Below are 12,664 nucleotides of genomic sequence, written 5' to 3' on the forward strand. Positions count from 1 at the left end.
CATTTTAATATATAATTACTATAACTTGTCATACGGGAAGTTACATATGTCTCAAAAATCAATAATTACAGTTATTTAACAACAACAGTTCTAATATATGTTGTTTTGAATATTCTTTTTTACAACGTCGGTTTAAAAGAAAAAACTCAACGGTGATATATTATATTATTATAATTACTTTAATATTGATCATTTTTAATTTAACAACTTGCAGCATCATTAATCTAAAAATTAATATTTAGTAATTATTCTTTTTTTCGAAATTTTTCTTAATTTTTGTAATTTTAAGAAATAGTTCTTCTGAATGTGATGAAACGCCGAGGAAAGGCTATTTTTACTTGGAAATACATTTCCATCTATAATTTCAAGTCAAATTGTCAGCGGTGGATTTCGAACCAGCAACCTTTTGATTGAAAGAAAAAAAACTCTTAGAAATGAGCCACAGTGCCCCATTTAAATATATATATAATATAATCTTTCCTGAAACCCAATAGACATTTACATCCGAGAATGTAACTACACCAGAAATAATCAGAAACAGAAACTAAACAATTATTAAATTGTAACTTATATTTTTATTAGTAAAAAGAAATTTGGAAAATCACTTAAAACTCAACAAAGGAAAAAAATGTTTAACAGAAACAGAAAAAAGGTGCTACATTAGTAGAGTGGAATTATAAGTTAATATTGGAAAATCTCGAAACACGACAGCATTATATAAATTCCTAGAAATTAAAAAATTTCATATGTTGATCATAAATAATGTAAAGCAGTGTTTTTGTCTATAAATTTCCAAAAGTGAATGTAAACAATTACGCAACAATTTTATTTAGCTTTCAATTCCAGTTCAGTCCAAGTACAAGACAAGACTGAAAAACCATCCGAATTGACTTGCGAAAGACTTGCTCTTTCTTCAAACATCCCCAGAAGACTTAAAAAAATAAAATTGTTAGATTTAGTATAGTCAAGATGTAATTTAGATTTATTATTACTTTATCTGTATCTACTTCCCGTTTATTTTGCAAAAATGACTATCACTGGGTAGCATTTTAAAATATTATCTCACACATTGACTAATATTTGTGTATGATTTTCAAGGCAGTTTGTAATTATATGAAAATAAAAAAAATCTTGTAGCCTTCCTTCAAATGCTCAAAATATGAAAGCAGCATCATAAAAATTATTATTTAGAAGTTATTATAAGATGTTATTTAATTGTCGTGATTTCATAAAGTCCCCAAAATAACTTCAAATTACATAATGATGTGATTAATTTCACAAATGTGTTATATTATGTGAAAGCAATATTGTAAAAAAGAAAAGAACGTTAGTAAAAAGTTTCAAAATGTAACAAAGACAGTGATTTACAGAATAAACAAATAAAAATAATTACAATCAACACTTTAAGAATCGATTCCAATAAAAACATAATTGCACCGATACATATGTTAGTACTATTCATTCATTTTTTTCTGTATACATAATACCAAAACTAAATTTAGACATAATTTAGTACTATGTTATTTATCAAATTAATTAAATATTTTTATAAATTACTCCATGTTTTTATATATAGACAGATTGTAATTTATAAAAAAAATTTAAAAAATCATTTTATTACAGTAATGTTAGGTAATAATTTATATTTCAGGTTTACTTCAGTTCGCATTGTTTACAAAACGTCTAAATCGATATCAAGAGATTAAAAAATATGCAACAAATATTAATTTTTTACGTCATTCTTACTTTCATTTAACATTTGAACTAATTGTTAGTGGTCAACAATCAAATCTAAAATTTAGACTTTTATATTGAGCTAATTGTATTTCTAATTTGAACATAGCAGTCATTAGTTATCAGTTTTATACGTTGCACGTCGGTTATAAATATGCGTTCGAACATTCTATAAATGTGAATATAACATGAAAATTTTCTATTTTCATTTTACTTAGTTTGCGAAAAAAAAATTTTTTTTTTAAGTAATTATTTGCAAAATTATAACATAAGATAAAATTTTCAATGTATAGTTTTTAATTAATTAACATTTAATATTTAAGATAAAATTTTCAATGCAAGAGATTATACAAAGAAATAAAAGGCCTTGTTGTATATTATAAACTAATTGAGTAATATTTTCATATGCAACTCTGCATTTATAAAAACTCATGAAAGCATTACAAACATTGGAATTTATAGTGACTCATAAATTTATTTTTGCCCGTATTGTGACTGAACCATTTAATTGTGAACTTCATAATCAAAATCCGTTCATAATAATATCATACTGGAATCTTACTAGAAACAGTCGCTGAAAATTAATCATAAACATAATGAGGATTTGAATAAGAAAAAAGAAAATTGAGATAAATCGATTAAACATCTTTGAAAGATAACATATATAAATATATTTCTACACATTAATTCATTTCCAGGTCTAATAAGAATATTTGTTATTTATATTTAAGATTTGAAAGTAGAACTATGTGTGCTGAATTTTTCAGAGTAGAATAACATGGGACGCATTTTTTTTTGTCAATCAAAACTTTATTAAAGTTTTATAATACAAAATTGTTGAGGTCTATAAAAAACAAAAAAATAAGCCATGGGGCACATTGTTACGAAATAAGAAAATGATAATATAGCGACGAACGATTTCAATCTTCCAACTGGCATATATGTGTATCAAACTATAAGAGTCCCTCTTCAAAGTATATAAACATGACTTCTGTTAGCGACTTTTTAATTTAAATTGCCCTTTAATCAGATGGGTCGACTGTAACAAATCCATAACTTGGTGTACTCTGTTACAGGGCAAGAATAACAATGCTACAATAGTAAACACAGAATAACAACAACTTTGGGAATGTATATAAATCTGCCTGACCGTTTGGTTTTCATTGTTGCAACTTTACAAGAGGAAGCACAATCTAAATGACTTCCAACAGTAACCTAGCCATATGCTAAATGATTATCATTATTTTAATTTCGTTATTTTTTATTTATATTTCGCCTGTAAACTCAAAAATGTTTATCGAGGTTCATTTTTACACTGTAATCGAACAAGGTATCAAATAAGCAGTGGCGTAATTATAGGGTGGCAAATCACCACGGGCCTCCGACCAAGGGGGGTCCCGGTCCAAAAGGCTGCGATACCATAAATTTTATACTGACGACTAGTCGACAATTTGTATGTTGATCGACTACTTTTCTCATTCAAATCTCGAAGTTTGTTTAAATTAAACCGAATGCGATGTGACGATTTTTGCTGATGAGACCCCATGAAAAAGATTGGCCACGGGCCCCTGATGGCACAGTTACGCCACTGCAAATGAGTCATTTTTGTTTATTTAATTATAAACTATAATTTAAAGTTAAATACATGCAAAGAACCTAGAAAAATCGCAATAACTTACCTAATTAGCTAATATATACACCAAGAAATAAATGTCGTTTATATATGTTTCACCACACTGTACGTGTACTACGATTTATTACATAAATTCGATATTTCTAAAACTCGACGGAAATTTGGACCAAAATAACTAAACAATGATGGCCGCTTAAGAACTTGTCTAAACCGTACACCAACATTATAAAAGTAAATTACATAATATTAGACATTTGCTTAGTGGAATATTCTATTGTACTCGATAAATAATATAATCAAAATCTAAGGCTAAACAAGTAGTCGAAAACTATGAAAATGCCGACTTTCAAAACTGAAAATAAATTTATACTCCACTTACGCGTTGAGCGCGAATTGAACCACAGAAGCCTCCGTGGTTCAATTGGCGCTCAACGTGTTAATGTTAGTAAGTGGAGTATAAATTTATTTTCAGTTGTTAACCTGGATGTATGCAAAAGAACCAGTTTTATTGAAATTCATGCAGATGGCTGTGCAGTTATATTAAAATTCATGCAGATGGTTGTGCGAACTTATTGTTATAATTATCTTAATAAAATACTAATTATATAATACGCATTAAACCGAATATTTTGCCATTGTACCATCCTTCTATTTAAGGAACAGAAAAATTAATTTTTTTAAAACATATAGACTAATTTCTTTCGTTTTTTTTTGGTGATTTGATTTACGAATACAAATATAGGCATAAATGTATATTATCGTATACAAAAATCAATAATAGATGTTTATTATTATCACATTATATTATTTAGATGTTTATTATTATCACATTATATTATTTCCATAGGTTGTCGTCACTATACCATTCTCCATCACAATCGACAAAGAAATTAACATTTTTTATATCATAAAGATTAAAGATCCGCTCAGTGATGAGTGCCTAGCTATGTGTGTCTCATCAAAATCAAATCAGTTATACATGTCCTGTTTTTGAAATCTTCAGTCTCCAATAATTTTGATATTATTCAGAAATAAGTTTTTTTCACGCAATATTCTGCTTAATTCCGACATCAGTATTACATGTTAATAATATATATATATATATATATATATATATATATATATATATATATAAGTGAGTTCTTGAGGGCGATACATCAAACAAAGAAAAGCCAAAGATTTATAAAATAATCTTTAATTCCAAACGTTTCGACATTCAATTTAATGCCATCATCAGTGGATATTACATTGGTTGGTTACATCTAGAGAAGTGCACACAACACTAGAGATTGCCACTAACATTTATACAACTAACTTGTCAACACCATGCGAGGCAGATACATGCCTCGGTACTCGCAAAGTACAGAAGTCGTGGCAGAAATTACATAATTTCACTTACATTTTTGTTCAAATAAAACTATCATTTTTCTGTTTACATCATACAAAAAATCATAAAAAATGCATAGTGTTGACAAGTTAGTTGTATAAATGTTAGTGCCAATCTCTAGTGTTGTGTACACTTCTCTAGATGTAACCAACCAACGTAATATCCACTGATGATGACATTAAATTGAATGTCAAAACGTTTGGAATTAAAGATTATTTTATAAATCTTTGGCTTTTCTTTGTTTGATGTATCGCCCTCAAGAACTCACTCATATATTTCAACATCAAAATTAACTACTAAATCATATATATATATATATATATATATATATATATAAAACATACATATTTTCTATTCTTACCTTTATCATTTGAACAAAATATCGAAGAAACCTTCTAAACAATAATTTGTAATGAAAAGACAAAGCACTAGTTACACCGATAAAAAATGGTGAAAATAAGCAGAAGAATTAAGTAACATCATTCCAAATTTAGATTCCGTAACTACGAATTATATGTCCAATAACTAACAGAGCTTGGATGATGCCTACTACAATATTGCACAACTTTGATAAATTGGCAGGTTAATAAACAATACTTTTACAATGTATGTATTAGGTTGTTCATAATCACATTATTTTGCAAAAAATTTCGCATAGGACAATGTTAAAATAACAAACTTTAATTAAAAAGTAAGAAGTTGCTTCAATTATTTAAAAGAAAAAAAAAACTGTAGAATATTTTATAGCATGCTAGAACCTTGTTTTAGTCTTTAATGTAATTCTGTTCTAATTTCCATTTTAATGTAATTTTGTGTGTTCTCAAACAAAATTTATTCACACAGCTTGTGTTTGTCTTCAGCACTATATCCTCAATTTTTTCTATATACCACCTGTAGGAATTGTGCATTATAAAGTGGATTGATTAACTTTGTCTTTTCAACATTTACTAATTTTTCTTAGGCATTGATATATGATATCCGAGTTCTATGTAAGTGCCATCTTCTAATTATTACACATGTGTTATTCAATATTTTCACCAACACATTTTCTATGATGAGCATTACAATTAATACATAAACTTATATAAAAAAAAAAAAAAACGCACTTTCGTGTTTTATATTAGTATTAGTAAATATACATCAGTAGAATCATTCACAAATCAGCTATTCCATATCCAACTATCAAAAAGTATTTAAAACATTCACAGCCTATTCTGGCATTTTGATTTCAGGCATAAAAATTCCAGTAAATTTATTGATAATGCATATTGCTCCAAATTTTAATAACTGATATTTTAAGAAGTCATATTTACTATTTCCTTATCATATAATGTTGACTTATTGGTAAGTTTGGTTAAATTTACAAATTCTATTTCCCTATAATTCATGAATTTTATAATGTTCAGCAAAAATCAAATATATATGAAAAATATTAAAAAAAAAAGAAAAATGTCAACAGAATTTATCCTTTCAAAATTATAATGATATTTCATGCTATTTTCAACTATGTATCATATTGTATAAACAATTATTACTTGTGTACAGGTATAATATAATGAAGCCAAAACTGATGAATAAGAAACTATAACGTAGCAATAGTTGAAATGCTTTTTCATAATCAATCAAGGAAGTTCACAATATATAAAAAAAACTTGGATAAATGTGATAAACATAAAATTTGTTTCTAATGATTTTGCTCTACAGAAAATTTCATCAAAATAATTCATATACAATATTATGTAAAATTAAAATATGTAAGTTAATACAATTTAGAATGATATCAGTATGACAAATTGTGGAAATATTACCTTTACAAAAGTAAAAACAAAAATTCGGAAATAGGAAAAATAAAAGAAATATTTCAGAATAATTTGCCTTATACTTATGAATTTTAAAAGAATATTCTCCTACAAAATACCTTAACAATACCAAAATCATAACACTTGAATATAAAAAATCTATCTTGAATAAAAGGGTTAGGTATTTAAACAATCCCATATATTTCATATTCACAGTCGAACTGGCGCCCCAATAACATTTCACATGCTGAGATAGCCTCTGAATTGACTTCTTCTTCGGCCCACCAAGTATGCGACAAGTACAATAATAACAAGAGCAGCCAAGGCACAGCCGACTGCAATCGGCACAACATCGGGTGTGTCAATTGAGTCACAATCACGGGCTGCAAAACAAACAGTGTTAAAAAAAAGAACCAATTAAAAAAGCTTGTATGAAACATTGGGATTAAAACTTATTTTAAAAATTTGGTTTAACACAATGAGAAAATGTGTAAATCACTTTAAGGATTAATAAATGCACCAGATAACCAAATATCATAATAGAAGTTATGATAAGTTATATATCAAATATTAATGAATTGAACAAAATTGGCACTACAATTTAACAAAAAAACTTTAAATATTTGCAAGTGCTAGCCCGACTTAGGGGTAACTTGACATACAATGTTTGGAAGTACGAGCCGCCAAAAGAACAATTAAAAAATTTTGTGTTTTTATAACAATGGGTCTAAACCTAAACAGCTTATGCATTATGAATTAAAGCATAAAACACTTTTAGATATGTAGTGTGTAAAGAGTTGATATAAAAGGTAAATAACTCCAGCTTAGGGTCTTGTAGAAATTTATAAGCTGTTTTCTGAGCTCTACAGAAGAGCTCTACACTGCGATAGTTACAGAACAAATTAAACTCGTATGTTAGGGTACCACTATATTTCAGCTGATATTTGTATTATTGTGTTATCTTTTATTAACTTTTTATTGATAACGCAGCAAATCCAAAAGATGAGGGTAATAAACTATCAGTTATAATTTATGAATAGTAACTTTGAGCCATGCTTCTAGAAGTATGAGTTTACAGTTATATGAATTTTTTTTTGTAATTCACTAAAAGAATAATTCAAATAGTACTCAACATTGAACAACATCGCTAATAATGCTTCAAACCTGATTCTAATTCAAAACATTTTTTTTACAATGAATTAAAAATCTAATGTGAAACATAACTTTCAATTTTTTCAGAAAAAAAAATGACAACAATAAGCATATAAAACTACAATATTTTTTCCCTTAATTATGAGACTAAAAGTTATACAAAATGTTCATAACATACCTTCACTAAACGTCTTGCTACTATCTTTGTGGAATGCCTCAAATTGTAAATGAGAAAGTTCAATTGTGCTCAAATATTTGTTGTTTTGTGGTTCAGTCATATTCAACTTCTGTTGACGTGTGCAGTGGTATGACATGGACAAAGGAGCATAGATGTCAGATCCATTATATTTTAAATCTAGAGAATCTAGAAAACACAAAACAATTTTAGAAGGCAAATCAAAGTACAGTAATACATAACAATTGTTATAACAGCAGTTGCTATATAGGAGGCAACAAAGTACAGTCTCAATAACATGCTTACTTTCATGATTACAAAGAAAATCTTTTTTTGTAGATAAAAATATTTGTACAGAATAACATATGCTTTATCTTTATAGCTTTTAATAATCCAACTTAAGGAGGTATTTTTATCAAGAAGCAAAGTTTTATGTTATTTTTAAAAGACCAAAACAAAAAATCAAACAATATTTTCACTATAAATAATAAAATAATAAACAATATAATTTTAACTGTCACAAACATTTATATTTGGCATGAAGCGACTGATAAAACTATTCATTTATTAATTAAGTGATATCCATGGCCATAATAACGCAAAACATAAATGTTGTGACATGTCCAAAAATAAAACTTAAATCTTCACTAAGAACTTCATTAAGAGCTAAGATCTGCAACAATCTACTTGATAGACGGGGATACAAAACCAAGAACAATTAAAAACATTGTTAAAAATTATTTATGAATAATCATTATTATAGAAGTAATTGAACTTTGAAAATATAAAAAATGTGAAACTAGAGTTGAATACCCTTTAAATACATTAATCTTTTGATGACTAGTAGCCATTGGCCACACATACTTATAATTTTTTTATACTTTTTTATTTACCAGGCTCCATAGTCTATAATTGTAATATTTGTAACAGAAGCCACACATTGCAATATACTGAAGTAATCTACGAAACTTTATTCAAACTTCAATAACAGTAATGTTATAAACCAGCAATTCGTAAGTAAGAATACATACCCATAACATAGCCTGGAAGTTCATCAGCTGCTAAGTCAGCGGAAATATTTGATAGAGTATAAAATTTGGTAGCATTGTTTTGCAAGAATGTCATAGTCAGACTGTTAGACTTATTCAAGCTCTTGCTAGGCCATTGTAATCCAATATACTGCTTCATATCCACACAGCTACCAGCAATTGTATTTGCATCAGTTGGAACATTAATCAAGGCATAAGCTGTTTTGTTGTCTGAAATAATTAAAACATTTTATATTTAATAAATTAATAATCTTAATACTAAACTAAACACAAGTTAAATGAAATTAAATCTAGTAAACAAGAAATTTTTTCATAATAATTACATGAGTATATTGTTTACGTATGAAATATGGTTCACTATATATTATATATAGTTCAATGCACATATTGTGCACTTATTATCATATTGAAAAATACATGAAAATGGTACAAAATATATAAATTGTTATATTTAAAATCTTAATATACCTTAAATTCATTTATGCAGCAATCTACCAAATTTTATATTAAAGAATATTAAGAAAATAATATTCAAATTAAGCTACCTTGCTATTTCCACTAATTGCCATAACAAATACAAATTTGGTGTATTAAAAAAATGAAAAAAAGCTAAATTATATAAAAATCACGATTTTTGCAAGATGCTCAAGCGATTTGAATTCAAAATAAATTTATAAACAAGACAATATATCTTCTATATTTCAGAGCTATAGAATTCAAGTGAAACTACTCTTTTAATCACAAAATTGTCTTAGTTTTCAATGACAACTCTTATAAGTAATCAAAATAATAATTTCAGAATCGTATTTGGTTGAAATTATTCTGAAATTACGCATTTAGATGAGCTAAGGTTAGTCAAATGCACTTTCAAAACTTGTGTTATCAAAATTATTTACAACAAATACCTAAATTCACTAAATTAAATAAATGAAATGTTTTCTGCTATTATAACTTTCTACTAAATTACCAATAAGTATGGCATTTCATGATTAAAGCATAAAATATAAACAACGATTATCTTATCTGAAATAAATATTACTTTTATCCAAATAGGTAACATTCAATCGAGCAGCCATCTGAATGATAACACAGGTATTATTTGTATTATTATCGGTCCACGTCCAATTTCCAACCTCAGGCCCTGGATTTGGCTTAACAGTGGTAGTGGTGTCAGGTGCGGCAGTTGTAGTTGGAGGTGGAGTGGTGGTAGTTGACGTAGTGGTAGTTGAGGAAGTTGTTGGTTGTTCAGTTGGCTTTGTAGTAGTATCCGGCTTTAATGTTGTGGACTTTTTGGCAACATCTTTTGGCAACAAGGAATCTGTAAGGGTAAAGAAATTTGTATATATGAAATAACATTGAACAGGAAAATATTCTGGACAAAACAACCACTGAAAACGCACCACCATTCTTTTAATCTTATGGTTGTCAAAAAATAACATTTTTTATGTTATTTTGTAAGTATCTTTTTCAAAAAAAGATTGTTTTTATTTGGATTTTTCATTTGAAACATAGCACATAAAAAACATATACATACATTCATTATATATATACATATATATATATATATATATATATATATATAATATTGCACTCTAAAGTATTGTTACTTCAGGCTATGGAAAAACCAGATTAAATGTATTTTGTTTCGTGTATTTTTCGGTATGTATATTCCTGATTGCCGTCATTCATGGCCTAAGATTGACGTAATTAGAAATATGACCCCTTACTATTCAATAAATTATACATTGGAGCTATTCACACTTGAACACAATTTCATTGTTCTGTATCTTTGAAGTAATATTTGTGTATTTTTTGGAAAAGAACGTATACCTAAAAGGTCATAAAACTGCCTGTATGACGAGAAAGCGACAGCTTGCTTCCTAAAGCAAAAACGCAGTAACAGATTTAGTACCAGCTTAGGGAAGTCGGATATGACAAATCCGGTGAGACAACTCCACTCAGATTCACTCCGAGGGAGGAGTTGTATCGGAGTGACAATTCCGGAGTGAGTTCCCATCTCTAATATTATATATATATATATATATATAATACATATATACATAATGTATACAAATGCATACAAATTTCGTTTTCATACATATATTTATAAAAAAATATACCTAATCATTCCCAACCATATCATATGTAAACATAACCAAAACCAGATCATAACTAAAATGTTTCTTTTATTTATCTAACAAAACAAAGTAAAGTTTACGATTAAAATAGTATAAGCCACGGACTCAAAATTCAAGTTCTCGAAAGCAATTTCAAGCCATGTCACTTGCTTACAAAGAATGAGCCAGCAAGTAGAAATTCTGTTTTATAATTTTCCCATGTTTACATATGAAATATGTAATATGTCCTGCATTTATTAGTGAATATTGTTAGTGAAAACAATAATACAAAACCTTTGATATGAATGACTCATCAAACTAATGATGTATCATTCTGAAGTAAAAGACCATAATTTCTTGCCAATTGGTCAAAATCAAGATATGAATTTGATTCTAGAAAGAAATACAAAAAATTCAATATTCAATTTAAGCTTACACAAAAGTATGTAATCGCCTAAACATATAATATTCAATGTATGTATAATTATTAACCATGCCGAAGGCAAAACATTTCCAAATACCCGAAATAATTTTTCATGTTTTACCCAATGCGGGTTTACAAAGAACGTGTATTATTAACTTTACAACAATACATATTGCATACACGCCCCTATTTTCAAACAGTGCATTCATATGATAAGTTTAAATGAAATACATGCTGTATATGCACAAAACGCATACGGATTTGTGTCATTTTAGTCATGGAAGAAAAAATTGTTATTGTGAAATAAAATGGTCGCCTCTACTAGGTTTGCTTCGAATGCTTAATGATTATCAAACTCAATGATTTAAATCATTCTCACATATCAATTCCTAGCATAATTACGACGAAATTGAAGCGACTCGGACAAATACATCGCATCAAAAACATATGAAACTATATGCTGAATACGACGATGTCATTCTGCAACCGCTGCGTAATTTATCAATATTCGGTTTTAATAATACGAAAATCATACCTGCTGCCAAAGAAACTCCAATAATTGCGATGAACCACACAAGGCACTTCATTTTTGTAATATATTAGTCACTTTAATGTTTATCCTTCGATGTGTAACATAAACTTCAGCCGATGACTAGCATATGAGAGATGACAAGTCGACTACGCTTGTGATCATATTCAAACAGACTCGTACGTCGGCTATGTCGCACTCCCTCTGTGTGCGAGCGGGATAACAAATATACTTACTCGCACGTACGAGCGTGAACGTTGCGATAATGGCAAAGCGTTTGAATATATAATCCTGGAATGTATTATCCAGTGAAATTTGAGGATTGCTAATCAACGACGAAAGTATAGACGTTTATTTGTTTCAAATTTCATTTAAGCTGTATGCAATACAGTTTTTTAACTTCCCGTAGGGTAAGTTATAGTAATTACAAAAAAATCGAAAATGAAAATTTTTATATATCTTTACGTTTCAGAGGTTTCTGAATATTTTGGGTTACCCTAGAAAAAATGGATGTATGTGTGTGTCGACGATTTCGGGAACACGAATTAAGCGATTTGAATAATTTAAAAAACATTCGATTTGTATTGATAAGAAGACGTGCTGATTAGTTTTGGTGAAGGCAGGTCTAGCCGTTCCGAAGATATGGGACAAAAAGTGCCAAAAAC

At 28.2% G+C, this 12,664-nt stretch overlaps 1 protein-coding gene across 1 annotated transcript; it reads right to left on the bottom strand.

Moving 5' to 3' along the window:
• Positions 1–6,604: 6,604 nt before the first annotated feature.
• On the bottom strand, positions 6,605–12,210 carry LOC113376711 (lysosome-associated membrane glycoprotein 1). The gene is made up of 5 exons (XM_026616731.1): positions 12,006–12,210; positions 9,969–10,247; positions 8,912–9,139; positions 7,884–8,069; positions 6,605–6,936 (listed from the first exon to the last, which is right to left on the bottom strand). Exons 1-5 carry the CDS (start codon positions 12,055–12,057, stop codon positions 6,794–6,796), a joined length of 888 nt encoding a protein of 295 aa, XP_026472516.1. The 5' UTR covers positions 12,058–12,210; the 3' UTR covers positions 6,605–6,793.
• Positions 12,211–12,664: the final 454 nt, after the last annotated feature.

Source organism: Ctenocephalides felis, unplaced genomic scaffold, assembly GCF_003426905.1.
Source record: "Ctenocephalides felis isolate EL2017-DRISC unplaced genomic scaffold, ASM342690v1 CF-g0.4_SCAFFOLD_01886, whole genome shotgun sequence".
Taxonomy (NCBI): domain Eukaryota; kingdom Metazoa; phylum Arthropoda; class Insecta; order Siphonaptera; family Pulicidae; genus Ctenocephalides; species Ctenocephalides felis.